General features: G+C 41.4%; 1 protein-coding gene across 3 annotated transcripts in view; it reads right to left on the bottom strand.

The window, feature by feature from the left end:
- Positions 1–15904, bottom strand: part of LOC148016532 (uncharacterized) — a 105896-nt gene that overhangs the window by 43894 nt on the left and 46098 nt on the right. For 2 of the 3 annotated variants that reach the window (XM_087664628.1, XM_087664629.1), the window contains exon 3: positions 2960–3037. The exons of the other annotated variant lie outside the window; for it this stretch is intronic. In XM_087664628.1, coding sequence (XP_087520754.1) covers positions 2960–3037 — 78 coding nt within the window. The remainder of the gene's footprint in view (positions 1–2959; positions 3038–15904) is intronic. 3 annotated transcript variants of the gene reach the window in all.

The raw sequence follows: 15904 nt of genomic DNA, 5'->3' as shown, positions 1-15904 counted from the left end.
AGCAGCATAATACACCCTTTCCTCAGTAATCTATCACTCCAGCTGCGGAAGCCCTTAGGCTCATTAATGTAGATCTTTGTGATCCCACATACATTGCCACCTTAAATGGTGCATTGTACCTCTTTTGGATAGTGGATGATTTCTCTAGATACATGTGGGTGCACTTCCTCAAGCACAAGTCTGATACTTTTACTTATTTCAGTGCTTGGGTATTGCTAATCCATAACCAGACTAGTCATCGTGTGGATACTATGAGGAATGACTCTAGTGGTGAGCTTACCTCCCACGATTTTTGTGAGTTTCTAGAGGAGCAAGGCATTGCACACCAGCTCCCCTCTATCAACTCCCATGCACAAAATGAAGTCGTAGAGCGTAGGAACCAGACTATCTTGAATATGACACACTCTATGCTGTTCGCAGCAGAGCTTCCTGAGCACCTTTGGGTCGATGCTGTTAATACTTCAGTATACATCCTCAACCAATGCCCAACTGCAGCAATTGGGAAATCATGAGGACATGAAATTTTGAGCTAATTTAATCTTGTTGATAATATTTGACTAAGTTATTGATCAAATGTGCAAGTTTGTTTAGCACATGTGATGCACATGGCAATTATTTCATGGTAACAGGCCAAGGACCCCGAGGATGCAATGGATGTCAACGGCAAAAGTTATGATAAGTTATGCCAACTAGGCTTTGGGGGTTAGTTCACTAGGGACTAGCATTAATTAATTAATTAATGCCAGTCTAAGGATGAATAGAGATTGGGGGCCACTCCAGGTTGCAAATGGCCTAGCCAATTTAGTTATCGATGGACACATTTAATTTTGGGCAAGGTCAAAAGGGCTAAAATTAATTTCCAAGATTATTTAATTAAAAATTTTAATTAAATGGCTGGATAATGCTGAAAAATGGGTTTAGAAGGCTACTACTTGGCAAAAATGCCCATACAGAAAACGTTTTTGGGGGTTGGGTCTCAGCCATTCAATCAATTTACAACTTGGGGGGGAGAGAGAGAGAGAGAGAGAGAGAGAGACAGCTGCTGGTCCATTTTCTGATCAAAGAACAACAACTTGCTGCAAAAGATAGCCATCTAGGGGCCTCAGCAAGGAAGGGACAGCAAGGAGTCACCTTCTAGGGGCTAGCAACAGAATTGTTGATCGAGTGACAGCATTTTGGAGGTGCTTGGTAGTAGGCAACTGTATTAAATACACGCTGGAGCAGGCAGCACGCAAAATTTAGGGTTTTCTTGCGAAGAAAATCAGATTTCTCTCTCATCTTTGCTTTCTCTCACCTTGTTCAACCCATTCTCAAGAGATCTCAGCATTTCTCAGTCATTTTAACCAGATCTCAGCCAAATTTTGTGGGCAACAGAGAGCTCTCTGCTGTAAATCCTAAATTTCTGCAGAAATTAGGGTTTGACAGCCACCTCGGAACCCATGCCAATTGGTGAAGGCATTGCACACTGAATTGAGTACCTGAAATTTATGTAATTGTCAGGGAATTCAGATGCCAGCCCATTCATTGTAATTTGGGGAAGCATTTGTCCAATTGATGGTTCCATTTGTGCAAGTCCTAGGTGAAAAATCAAGGGGCAATTGGCCTGAATTGATTGTTGATTATTGCTACAACAAAGAGGCTTTTTGGAATAGCAAAGAAGATTGTGAATTTCAGCTTGTACTCATTCCGTTAGCAATCAAGTTAAAGAAATACTGAAAGGGACACTAGTTTTGGGGCCAACAAGGTGTCCAATGTCCAAGATTATTAAGGTAATATGTGCATTTAAAGTTATATTCATTTGTTGATTGTTGTAGTTAAGTACTAAATTAGGAAGTTACCGCCCTTTCCAAGAAGGCTAGTTTCAGTGGTCCCTAGAAAGACTCTATATGAGGATTCTTTGGCTCTCGGCTTGTTATTTCTAACTTTAAAGTTTTCGATAGTCAAGCCTCTTGAAAATCAAATAGGAAAGCTCACCCCTCGAGCTCATCTCTTGATTTTTGTGAGCTATTCTTCTAAAGCGAAAGCCTATCATTTGTTTGATCCTCGAACGAACAAGGTGATCGTTAGGAGGGATGTCGTCTTTGATAAGAGGGACATCGTACAATCCTCTACACTGGACTCTTCGTCCTCCCCTTCACTCACATCATTTGAGATCATGCCTACTAAGCCGGATCTACTACTCACTTCTAATCTTCCTGCAAATACTTAAGCTCCCAAGCCTCCAACCACGATACATGTTACCTCACTAGTATCAACAAACCATGCGGGATTTGGGGATCCTTCCACTGGATCTCACTCCGAAGGGCCCTAGAAGGTCTGCTCGGCTCGCCCCTCATGCTTCATATACATCGTTGTTTACAGCTGATTACATTGCACATTTTGAGCCAGACAGTTGGCAAGAGGCTCTTCAAGACCCTCTATGGCATGAGACCATGAAAAAGGAACTAGACAGTATTGACCGAAGTGGATCATCCTAGTCACAAGAAGGTCATCAAGACGAAGTGGATCTTTAGGACCAAGCTGATGGTACTTTAGACAAATACAAGGCACGACTGCTCGGTTGACATCTTTTCATCTATTGGTTGCACTCGCCACTCACCATGATTGGCCAATCTATCAAATGGACATCAAAAGTGCCTTTCTGAATGGTTATTTGGAGGAGGAAGTCTATGTGGAGCAACCTCCCAACTTTTCTTCCACTAACCGGATTGACAAGGTATTTCACTTGAAGAAAGCTCTTTATGGGCTGAAGCAAGCGCCGAGGTCTTGGTACCATAGGATGGACAAGTTCTTATGAACTAATGGATAGAATGTAATAGTTGACCACATATATAAATAAAGATTTGATAGTTAATAGATTTGACAAGATAAACTTGTAAATAAATATCCCTCCACATTCAAATACAAAAAAACAATGCAATTCAAATAATGAAAGAATATCAAAAGGCTTGCATCTTACCATGGTTGGATTTAAGGTGGTTGAAAGGTTATTTAGCACATCTTGGCATCTTTCAAACCGGTTTACCAATTCATTCACCTAAAAAATCTCAAACCATTGAGCTCTCTCTCTCTCTCTCTCTCTCTCTCTCTCTCTCTCTCTCTCTCTCTATGAAAGGTAATTGTATTAATTACTAGAACACAAATTCAAAGTACAACATGCCTACAAGAACAAATGGTTTAAATGACTTGCAAGGAAACTGAAGAAAAATGACATATCTTGTCGCCAATCATCAAACAATCTAAAATAGAAGTTGAGGTCGTAATCAAACCACCGGAAGCTGTGGTCAAGAAAGAAGTGGTCTGTTGATACCAAGGTTAGGGTGCTTGCTCCAAGCCATAGAGGGCCTTCCATAAGCAATAAACATGATCCTTTGATTCTAGGACACGAAAACCAAGTGGCTGCTCCACATAAATCTCCTCTTGAAGATCACCATTCAAGAACGTAAACTTGGCATCCATCTAATAAATATGCCACCTATGATGAGCTACCAATGCCAAAATCAACCTAATGGTAGACATACAGGTTGCGGAGGCAAAGGTCTCTACATAGTCTAAGTCGGTTCTGAGCAAAACACTTGGTAACAAGCTTGGCTTTGTGCTCGTCCAAGGTGTCATCAGCCTAAAATTTGGTCCTATAGATCCACCTAACCCCAATGACCTTCCTCCAAAGTGTTGGAAAATGGCAGCCAGCTATAGAGGAAACAAAAGAGAGAATGAGAGTGTGTTGAAGAAAAAGAGTAGAGTGTACTTGTTGAGCTGAAAGAATGAGAATGAAAAGTATAAGATAGGCCTAAAGATAGACCTGGCTCTAACTCAACTAGAGTTAACTAACTCTAACTCTAACTCTAAGAGTGGTGACACAACTTATAACTTTAGTTGTGTTCACACTAAGAACTGAAAAAGAACTAAAGACTAAAACATTGGGCACTGCCCATAGAATTGGCAAATTCTAATACCCCCCTATAGTGCCAATGTAGTAAAGTACAGAAATGATCAACCACCAAAGGGTAGCAAGTTTGAGGACTTGCGAAAAGCCTCAAACTTCTCACGAGGTAGTGCCTTGGTGAAAATATCTCCAACATTTTCATGTGCAGGAATATACATCAAGTTGATCTCTCCTGCATAGCATCTCTCTCTGACATAATGGTAATGCACCTCAATCTGTTTCGTGTGAGCATGAAACATAGGATTTCGCGCCACTGCAGTAGCACTTTGATTGTCAAAAAGAATGGGTGTAGGACCCTTCAATGGTAAATATAGATCAGTCACAACAATCTGCACAACCATACACATTCCATTGTTGCCATGAAGGCTGCCCTGTACTCAGCCTCACAAGACGAGATTGCCACTGTAGGTTGTTTCTTGCTTAGCCATGAAATGCATGAACGGCCCAAAAAGAAACAATGTCCACTAGTAGACTGCCTAGTGTCTACATCGCCGACCCAATCTGAATCACTATAAGCCTGTAATTGCAAGTCTCCCCCCGTTGGAAATAATAATGCATATGACTGAGTACCTTGCAAGTATCTGAAGATCCGCTTAACAACTTGCCAATGTATTATCCGTGGGCTATGCATATACCTGCTCACCTGAGATATGGCATATAGAATGTCAAGGCGTGCGTTGCAAAGATAAATAAGACAGCCAACAATGGCTGTAAATTGCAACATCAAACATCTCTTCACTATCATGCATAGACAGCTTTAAGCCTGGCTCCATAGGAGTGCACAAAGGTTTGTAATCCTGCATATTAAACCTATGTAACAACTTATCCACATACTATGATTGTGACATGATGATAATATGCTGATTTTGGGTGAACTGAATCCCCAAATAATATTGTAGACAACCCATATTTGACATAGCAAATCAATGTTTCAATTCAGCCTTGAAATCTGCAATTTTTTATTCCGAAGGTTCTGTGACCAGCATGTCATCTACATAAAGAATGATAATCAGCAAGTCCCCCCCCCCCCCCCTTCATTCTTAATATATAGAGTGGGAGCAGTTGGACTGTTTTTGAACCCTTTGCTAGCCAAATATGCATCAATTTTAGAGTACCATGCACGAGGAGCCTGTTTGAGACCATAAAGAGCTTTGTTTAGCTTGCATACCATGTGCTCTTTCCCCTTAACCACAAACCCTAGAGGTTGTCACACATAAACATCCTTATGCAAATCCCCATTCAAGAATGTTGTCTTACTCTCCAACCGATGTACCTTCCAACCATAATTTGCAGCCATAGCAATAACACATCTCACCCTACTCATACGGGATGGAGCAGCAAAAGTCCCTTCATTATCTATGCATAGCCTTTTGCTACTAACCATGCTTTGTACCTGCACGACCAGTTGCTTAAGGGTACAAGCAAAAACATGGAATTGATTTTGATGAAATATATTCTCTTGTAGTCAAAATGACTACTTTGCAAACCATCTTGGGCTTGGTTGCATCTGAAGATATGGAACTCATACAGATGAATGTAAAACAGCTTTCTTACATGGTGATCTACATGAGGAGATCTATATGCATCAACCTCAGGGTTTTGTTGCAACGGGGAAAGAGCACATGGTATGTAAACTCAACAAGAGTTTGTACGGGCTGAAATAGGCACCACCAGAATGGTATCATAAATTTCATACATTTATGCAATCTTAGGGATTCCATCGCACTCTCAAGTTGATCACTCCTTATAGATCAAGAAGGCAGCAGATGGCAGCCTAATCTCTTGGTTTTGTATGTGTATGACATACTAATTGCAGGCAAGGATGTTCATACCTTGGACTCCTTGAAGCAAAGTTTATACAGTAGCTTTGATATGATGGAACTTGGTGAGGCCAATCACATTCTTGGCATGTGTATACTCAAGGACAGATCGAAGGGTCTTCTCTATCGGTCTCAGCAGGAGTATGTTACTAAGGTTTTGTAGCGTTTCAATGTGGAGGGGGGGGGAGCCATTGGTGTACCATTGCCTCCATATGTGAAACTTGGTGCAGATGATAGCCCTACATTTGATGATGGAAAGGCTGAAATGGCCAAGATACCTTATGCTTCAGCTATTGGTAGCTTGATGTACACTATGGTTGCTACACAACCTGACATTGCATTTGCGGTGGGAGTGGTTAGCAAGTACATGGCATATCCTATCATGAGATACCTTAAGGGCACAAAGGATTTATGTATCTACTTTGGTAAGCAGATATCATATGTTGTTTGCTTCACGGATGCAAACTATGCTGGTCATCCTGATTGCAAGAAGTCTACTTCAAGATATGTGTTCAGGTTCACGGGGGGAGCAATCTCTTGGATATCCAAGTGGATGGTATATATGTATTTCATCTTTGTACATACATAGACTTAGTTGATTCTTTTCTCTACCTTCGAGCACCTTGCCTTTAGGTAGGAGGTTGTTGGAAATAAAGGCTCACCATGCCTTTTATAGTGTTCGGGTGTGCACGTACCCTTACACTTGTACTTATATATATATAATCAAAAACCTAAAGTGGTACGAGTCATTGTACCAAACACTTTGTGTGTCGTACTCTCACTCTTTCTGCTCACTCTCTCTACTCTGAACTCTACACTATACCTGATCTACACTCTATCTCGATCCTTGCACATCCACATCACATCTTGCTAAGGTTCGTCCAAGGAAATAGGCGCATCATCATCCAACAGCGAGCTTATAAATACATGCTCATCACCATCATCTACTTCCGTAAAATCAACCAAACGAGCTCCCCCTGCATTATGTGTTGTATGTCTAGCAGCCCTTCTAGTGCATTGAGCTAAAGGAGCATTCACGTTACTCTCCTGGAGAGTTTGTAACAACCATTTCGGGACTAATTTTGCTACATTTATAGCAGCACTTTCATGTCGTACTGCATCTTCCACTACATGTGGCAAACCATCATCAATACCCTACTATTTAGGTGCATATGGTGCAACAACAACTTGCTATATTATGTCTATCCGGCCATTCACAGCAGGTACGGACTCCAAAGAAAGTGGTAAGAGACCCTCAAAGACATCATCAATGTCATGGGTGGCTGCTATTTGAAACTGATCATGTGAAAATGCAGCATTTTCAGCAAATATGACATCCATACTGACAAAAACTTTCTTTGTCCATGGGTCATACAAGCAATGGCCCTTGCTTTTCGAACTGTAGCCAATAAATATGCATTTTACAACCTTGTCATCACGCTTTCTACGAAGCTCTTTCGGAATATGTGCATAGGCTATGCAACCAAACACCCAAAAGTAGTCAACCTTGGGTTTCTTGCCATGCCAAGCTTCAAAGGGGGTGATAGTCTTCAGTGCCTTAGTGGGTACATGATTCAACACATGATTTGCACACTAAAGACCTTCTAACCAAAATTTATAAGGCAATCTCTTGCTTTTGAGCATACAACGAGTCATCCCCATAAGAGTGCGATTCTTCCTTTTAGTAACACCATTCTACTGAGGAGTCATTCTAACAGTGGCTTGATACGTAATGCCATAATCAAGCAAATATGTCTCAAAAGCATGAGACATGTACTCCCTCCCCCCCCCCCCCCTATCCATGCAAAGTGTCTACACTTTCAAGCAGGTTTTAACCTCAAGCTTTGCAACAATATGTTTAAAATGCATAAACACATTAGATTCTGCTTTCAGCCCAAACACCCATGTATACCGAGAGTACTCATCAATAAATGTAGCAAAGAAAATATGACCTCCAAGTGCATGTGTCCTCATGGGACCACAAACATCAGAGTGAATAAGCTGCAATTTCCAGACAGCACGCACTACACCATCCTATTTGAAGGTAAATATGTGCATCTTGCCCAAAATACATCCCTCGTATGCATGAGGAGGTGGAGTCTCCACTACAGGCAATGTATCTACCATATGACACCTCTAAAGGGTCATCAAGCTCCCAAAACTCATATGTCCATAGTGGGCATGCCATAGCTCTACATTCTGCATAGCAAACAATAGAGTAGTGGCTGCCAGAGCATCATGAGACTATGCATCATAGGTATCCAACAAAAACAAACCCTTATACAAGGTCTCAGACAGCTTGAGTGCATAATCCATCTATCATGGACATGCCATGATCAAGTCTACATATTAATTTTTGCTCATGCCATATGAATCCACACCCCATGCGAATGCACCCTTAACAGAACATCCTCAAGCCAACCATACAAGCCCACCCTTGCCATGTCATCATAGAACCTTCTAGAAGATATGCCATGTCATCGCCTACATCATCAAGGATGCCATCATAGAACATTCTAGAAGATCCTTGGCCGCCCTCCAACACCTGTAAAAGGAGGGGCTCACCATAGAGCTCCTCAATCTTGCCAATGCTAGTCTTGGGAGCTCAAGGAGTCAAGACCTCTAGTTTGATAGCCTAGCTAGGATCGAGACTGACTGCTATGCAGACTGAGTGCAGAAAGAATAGTAGAAAAGAGTGAGTAGCAAGAGTGAGAGCACCACACAATCAATATTTGGTACAATGACGGGTGTACCACTTTAGGTTTAGATAATATATAAAGTACAAGAGTGTAAGGATGTGTTCACACCCGAACACCGTAAAAGGCACGCTGAGCCTTTATTTGAAACCAGCCTTCCTTCTTGGAATGGGTGGTGATAACTTGATTTAAGAGTTAATTACAGCAATAAATAAATGCACATAAAATGAAATACACACTTTACCATAACATTCTTAGACAGTAGACACCCTGTTGACCCCAAAATTGGCGCCCCTTGCGGTATTTCTTTAGCTTCCATTCAATTGGAAGGAGTACGACTAGAGATTCTTCAATCTCCTCCTGCTAACCAATTGCTCTTGCTGTCATAAATGACCAGCAAGTCTTTTGGGTCATTTGCCCCTTCATTCACCCAGGACTTCTTCTTCAATTTGACCCTTGGCTGGCCAAATGCTGCCCCAAATCAATTTGGGATGGGTTGACTCCTGAATTCCCTTGATAATCTTCAATTATCACCTACTGATTTCAATCCCTTGAGCCTTCAATCACTGGCACGGATCCCAAGATGTCTGCTAAACCCTAATTTCTATTAACAGCTGAGCATAGGCTGAAGGAGATTAGAGAATGCTGCAGAGAGAGAAAATTCTGAGATTTGTCGCGAAGAACTGATCAAAATCAGCTGCTGCCCTACTGTACCAGCCCCAAACGGATGCACCAACAACAATAGGAGCATCAGAGACTGTGATCTTTAGGAGAAAGTGCATCAGCAGCAATTGCCAGCTTCCCAAGGTCAAGAATATGCAATCTCCATCACCAAAATGGTCTCCAATGGCTGGGAAATGGCCCCAAAAGCTGGTAGCAATAGTCCACCAACACCTCTTCCCAACAGCTCCAAAATGAAAAAACGAGATTTCCCTCTCCCTTCAACCCTATTTAGCCTTTCCCCTACTTGCATGGGAAAGTTTTGCCAAGTGGCAACTTTCTTAATCCATTTTCAGCAATTTCCAACCATTTAATTAATTTTCATAATTAATTAATTCTGAATATTAATTCAACCCTTAATCCATGCCCAGAAAATTGACCTTGCCCATCCAAAAATTAATTGGCTAGGCCATTTGCAACCCAAAGTGGTCCCATGCATTAATTGACCCTTGGACAAGCATTAATCCATTAATTAATGCCTAGTCCCTAGTGTCACCCCACTGACACTTAATGGCCAATTAATGGTCCTAGGGGCAAACTGACACCAAAATTCACCTAGAATCTAACAAGTGTAACTTGTTACAACTTTTGCCTTTGACCCCATCTTTTTCACAGGGTCCTTGGGCCTTCAACTGTAAAAAAAGTAGCTTGCACCTCACATGTGCAACACGTGCATCTTTTAATTGCACATTTGATTAATCCTTTAATCAAATGTCAATTAAACATAAGCAAAGCATCAAATTTTCACGTCCTCGTGACATTATTCCCAACCACCTCCCACCTAAAGGCAATATGCCTAAAGGTAGAGAAAAGAATAAGCTAAGTCCATGTATGTACAAAGCTGAAATACACATATACTCTCCAACCCCCATCATCTTGTGGCATTGAGCAAACTGCTCTACTGGAAGACCCTTCGTGAGAAGGTCTACAAGGTTATCATCTGTATATACCTTGACAAGCTCAATGCTCTTGCTATCAAGTACATCCCTAATAAAATGATACTTCACCTATATATGCTTTGTCTTTACGTGAAAGACACGATTCCATGCTAGCATGATAGCACTCTGACTCTCACAATGGAGGATAGATAGGAACATCTATAATACCAAGCTCTCTCACCAGACGTGAAAGCCATAAAGCCTCTTTGCATGCCTCAGTGGCAGTCACATACTATGCCTCTATAGTAGACAACACAACACACTTTTGCAACTTGGATATCCAAGAGATTGCTCCTCCCGTGAACGTGAACACATATCTTGAAGTAGACTTCATGCAATCAGGATGGCCAGCATAGTCTACATCGGTAAACCCAACAACAGATGGCTTCTGCTTACCAAAGCAGATACACAAATCCTCTGTGCCCCATAATTGACACCAGGAACAAACCTAATTAACTAGTATTGTCTACTTCAGGTATCCTGAAGCCCCATAATTGACACCAACAACAAACCTATCTGGCTGTCTTTGCACTCTGGTCAACCTATGGATCCTAGGGTCAAGATTTGGTGGTTGTTCAACCTACAAATCTGCATTAACAGCTTGCTGTTCTGAAAATTCAATATGTTGTACAGCTGGTTCCAAAGGCATCTGTTCTTGTTGAATTTGTGGTGGGTAAGATCTTACTGATCATTTTCAGCATCATTCCCTGCATTTTCAGGGGGATTTACAACAGTTATTTGCTGCTGTCTAAGGGGCATTCTTTGCTGTCCAATCGGTACATCCTCCCAGAATACAACCTTTCTGACCTGCTCTGTCTTTTCGAACTGTTTATGCATGCAATCTTCCTGAAAGATAGCATCATTTCTGCATACTACTTTTCTTTTCTCGGGATCCCATAATCGATACCCCATCTCACCTTCATCACCATATCCTAGGAAAATACATTTCCATGACTTTGGCTCAAGTTTACTGCATTCTTCCTTGTGAATGTGCACAAAGGCCTCACAGCCAAACACTCTTAAGTAAGCATATGAAGCTGGCTTGCCCGACCACGCTTCTTCGGGGACTTCCCCCCCCCCCCCCCCCTCCCCCAAAGACCTATTTGGTGATCGATTAATCAAGTGTACGGTTGTCATAACAACCTCTGTCCAAAATCCATGAGGTAAAGCAACATGTGACAACATTGTACGGAACTTGTCTTGAATGGTCCTATTCATACGCTTTGCAATACCATTTTGGGATGGATTATGAGGAGCGGTGAGTTCCCTTTTAATCCCTTTGGTGTCACAAAACTCCTCAAAGGCTTGGGACACATATTCCCGACCATTGTCAAAGGGAAGACACTTTAATGTCTTGTTGGTCTGATTTTCAAGAAGTGCCAGGTAATGAAATACTTCTTCCCCCCAAGAGATAATCCTGGCATTTGACATACATTTGAATATACCAACTCTAAGGGTGAAGACTTTAGAGAAAGAGAATTTTTATGTGATGTTTGAGCATGTTTACCATAAATACAATGATCACACTGTTCAAAATCAGCATACCTCAAAAGACGGCAAATAACCCAAGCGAGAAAGTACTTTCTTTTCAGTTTGATTCGTGTCCCAACTGGCTATGCTACAAAGAAACACTTGGCTGCTCGGTTATGGTGACTATATGGTCACGCACACTAGATACATGCAAAGGATACAAAGTATCACTTTTGGAGCCCTTGGCAACAATGCGAGAGCCCTTACAAATTTTCCATTTGCTATCCCCAAAGGTGGTGTGATAGCCTTTATCATCTAACTGCCCTGTGCTTATCAAGCTCTTCTTGAGCTCAAGTACATGTCTCACATTATGCAAAACAAACACGGAGCCTTGCTGAAATTCCAATTTCACACTGCCAATGCCTGCAATTTTACATGCATAGTTATCCCCTAAGTGAACAAAACCACATGCACCACCATTGTAGTCAACAAACCACTCATGATGTGGTGTAACATCAAAAGACGCACCTGAATCAAGTATCCAAGTGTGCATGTCATCCTCATAATCTGCAATCAACGCATGTGCACTCAAAGAAGCAATAAGTACATCACCGTCACTATCATTCTCATGAGTGACTACATTTATCTCTCCTATCTTCACACTACTATTCTTTGCAGGATAGCTGTCCTTTTTCTTAGGCTTGTTATCTTCAATGTTTTTGTTTTTTCCTTTCTCTTTCTTCAATTGAAAACAATCTCATTTGTAGTGCCCTTTCTTGCCACAATGATAACACTCCACATTTTTGCCACAAGACTTACTGGGGGTGCTTTATTTTTAGAACTACCTTTTTCCTAAAACATGCCTCTAGTGTGTTGTCATGAGGACATGTATTTTTGAAACCTCACTTAGCATGTGGATTAATTTTTTATCACGTGTCTAAGTAAATGTTGCACATGTGAGGTGTAACTGGGATTAGAGTAAATTTACGAGTCCGGGACCCGAGGAAATCACGGGATGTCAAAGGCAAAAGTTGCTATAAGTTATGCCGTATATGTACTTGGTGGTATTTGGTATCAATTGTTGGCCTAGGTCATTCATTCGGCCATAAGTGTCAGTTGGTAATACTAGAGAAGTGACATTTAATGATACCTAATGCCAATCTGATGGTCAAAGATGATGCAGAGATACTCGAGAATGAAAGTTGCCTAGCCAATTTAATTATTGGCCAATCAGATTATTTTTCTGGGCACCAAAATAATTATTAGATTAATTTTCAGCATTTAAAGACTGAAAATTAATATTTAATTACGGATAATGCTAGAAAAACCACTTGGGAAAGTTGCCACTTGTCAAAAATGCCCATGCAAGACTAAAAAACGTCTTTAGAGGTTGGAGAGAGGCATTTTTTGTGTATTCAGCCTACAAGAGAAAGGGAGGAGATACTGCTGATCTGATTTGCAACCATTGAAAGACCTTCTGGGCAGCCAGGGGCAGGAAAAGACCAATCAACAGTAAGTGATAGCATCTATAGGCTGTTGAGACAGGGTAGCAATAGTAAATGATTGATTTTCTTTAGCTCTTCGCGAAGAAAGTTTGAATTTTCTCTCTCCTCAACATTCTCTCTCATCTCCCAGCCTTTCTATAGCCTTGCTCCAAAGATTGCAACATTGAGATCACTAGAGGCTGAGAAATCTCAATTTCTTTGCTGTAAACCCTAATTTACAATAGAAATTAGAGTTTAGAGCAGCCTCGGAAAGTGTGCCAAAAATTGGAAGCTCCAAGACCTGGGTTCAATATGACTGAAGGTAAATTTCAGCTAAACTCAGGTGGAGGACTAGCCAGCCATTGAATTTGGGGCATTTCCACCGTCTATGAAGTGGATGAAGGCCAATTAAGTGCCCGAATCAAGGGCAAAATAGATCGCAAACTTACTGGTCACTTTGGACAGTAAGGGAAGTTTGGATTGCGAAGGGGATTAGGAAAATCCCCTTGTAAATCAACTTCTTCTTTAACAAAGCTAAAGAAATACCGAAAGGGGTGCCAATTTTGGGGCCAATCGGGTGTGCATTGTCCAAGATCAATTAGGTAAATTTGTATTTTCCTCCAAGATCAATTAGGTGAATTTGTATTTTAATATTCGCATTAATTGTTTGTTGCTATAATTAAGTTGTAATCAGGGATTTACCACCCATCCATGGAAGAAAGGCTGGCTACATGGTTTCACTGCCCGGATTCCATCAAATCCTTTGAATTGGTGGGCCCGTGGTACTTGATTGCAACTTGGGACTATTGCATTATTGCTGAAATTCTTCTCAGCAGTAAATTACAGCAGCATGTCTTCACATGGTGATACGGGATCAAGTGGAGAGGATGTATCACTCCTTGGTCAACCACGTGGTGAAGGGGAAAATGCAATGACTAATGGTGGGCATGGTTCTCAGCATGGATAGCATGCTGAAAATGTGGAAAATGACCCAAATTTGGCACTTCAATGCATAAAGAGGTTGATGACCAACAAGGGGCTGAAGAATTTGATGATAGCTTCAAGGATCGAATGCGTAGTACAACAGCAAATCTTTTTGCTGAATTGGCAAAGGATCTCCAGTTTACTCGATTCTTGAATGCCCCAAAAGAGAACAACGAAGGCAAAGAGAAGAAGACACCTTCTACAGCTTCAGGACAGCCACAAGAACCGAAGGAAATGCCTAAGCCTTCTTTAGAAGAGCCCAAAATGCCTAACGAGCACAAACAGTTGGTATCCGAGGAGCAGCAAGTGCAAATGCATGGCCAACTTGGTAGTGCCAATCCATGGAAACCTGGGCAGCAAGGCAATTATGCACATGCAAGCATGGGACAGCAAGGATACTTTAGTGGTGGTACCATTTTTCATGCCATGGTTGGACAGGCACCGCATACAAGAATGTAATGTATCCGGGTAATGCAAGTGAAATGCCTAATCCCATGTATGGCAGCATAAGCATGATGTTTGAGGCATAAAGCGGGACATATGGATATGTATTGGCAACCCCAGGGACTGTTGGAGCACAAGGATTTGGTGTCGGTCATGTAGATGCTTCAGATATGCTGGTTTTTATGCAAATACAACCAATGCACCCTTTTTGCAGCAAGCCATTTATGATCATTTAACTCCCATAGCTCCGCTAAAGTACTATGATGAAGGTGGCAAAAGCGTGAAGTTTGAGCCTTTCAGTGGTACACGAGATAGGCTGAAAGCACTTGTTTTTATTCAGCAGTTTGATGCAACCTATTCTAGAGGCAACTTCATAGAGGCATCTAAGATACACAAGGCAGCCACATTTTTGAAGGGAAATGCATTGTAGTGGTGGTCTACACTTCTTATTCAAGGGAAGTCACCTACCACTTGGGTCCGGTTCAAGCAAATGTTTGCTTCGAATTGGTTGACAAGTACCTTTGAAGTAGACATTATGACAGCTTGGAATTAGTTGAATTCCAAAGATTGCAAGAACTTGGATCAGTATAATAAGAAGTTTTGGGATGCACTGCTGCCAGTTACTTCTTATCGCACAGTACCCCTCCATGAGCAAGTGGAGAAGTATATTTGTGGTTTGCCAAAGGGTATTCAGGATTTTTGCATTAAGTCCATTGTCTCCAACATGTCTCAGCTTATAGAAACTGCTGCTATAGCCGTCACATTGCTGCGTGGAAAGGATGTATGATTCCACGATGATGATGCCAAGTCACATGTCAAAGAGGCAAAGGCTGAGAAAAAGGGTAAATCTGAAAAATAAAGCTGAAAATCAGGGCGGATCTGAAAATAGGGCTGGAAAGAGGAACAGACCGCAGAGAAAGAGTGGAAAAAGTGATGCACAACGTAGGGAGCTAATGGCTGCAAATAATACTATATTTGTGAATAGGAAGGGCATATAGCACATAACTGTCCTAATAAACAAGAAGCTGAATAGAGGGTGGTTAGAAAGTACCCCCTATTTTGCACACAAAAGATAAGATCTTTGAGTTTGATCGCTATGTGCAAAGCATGGATGCAGCTTATCAAAAGGTTAAGTATGCACTTCAAAGATCACAAGATAAGCAAAAGAGAGCAGCTGATCATCATAGGCGTGCTTTGCACTTTGCAGAGGGAGATTATGTATTGCTGCGATTTGAAAAGGCACGGCTGAAAAAGATGAAGGGCAAAGAGTGATTGTATCCAAAGCTGTCTATGAGATACTATGGGCCATTTCAAGTGTTGGAGAGGATCAGTGATGCATTTTTTAGGCTGAAATTGCCTTCACACTGGCGGATACACAATGCTTTTCATGTGAGCTTACTTA

The sequence above is a fragment of the Lygodium microphyllum genome, chromosome 23, assembly GCF_053477565.2.
Source record: "Lygodium microphyllum isolate KBCC chromosome 23, Lygodium_microphyllum_v1.1.10, whole genome shotgun sequence".
Taxonomy (NCBI): Eukaryota; Viridiplantae; Streptophyta; class Polypodiopsida; order Schizaeales; family Lygodiaceae; genus Lygodium; species Lygodium microphyllum.
Note: the sequence above shows the minus strand (reverse complement) of the source record. Positions and strands in the feature narration are given on the sequence as shown.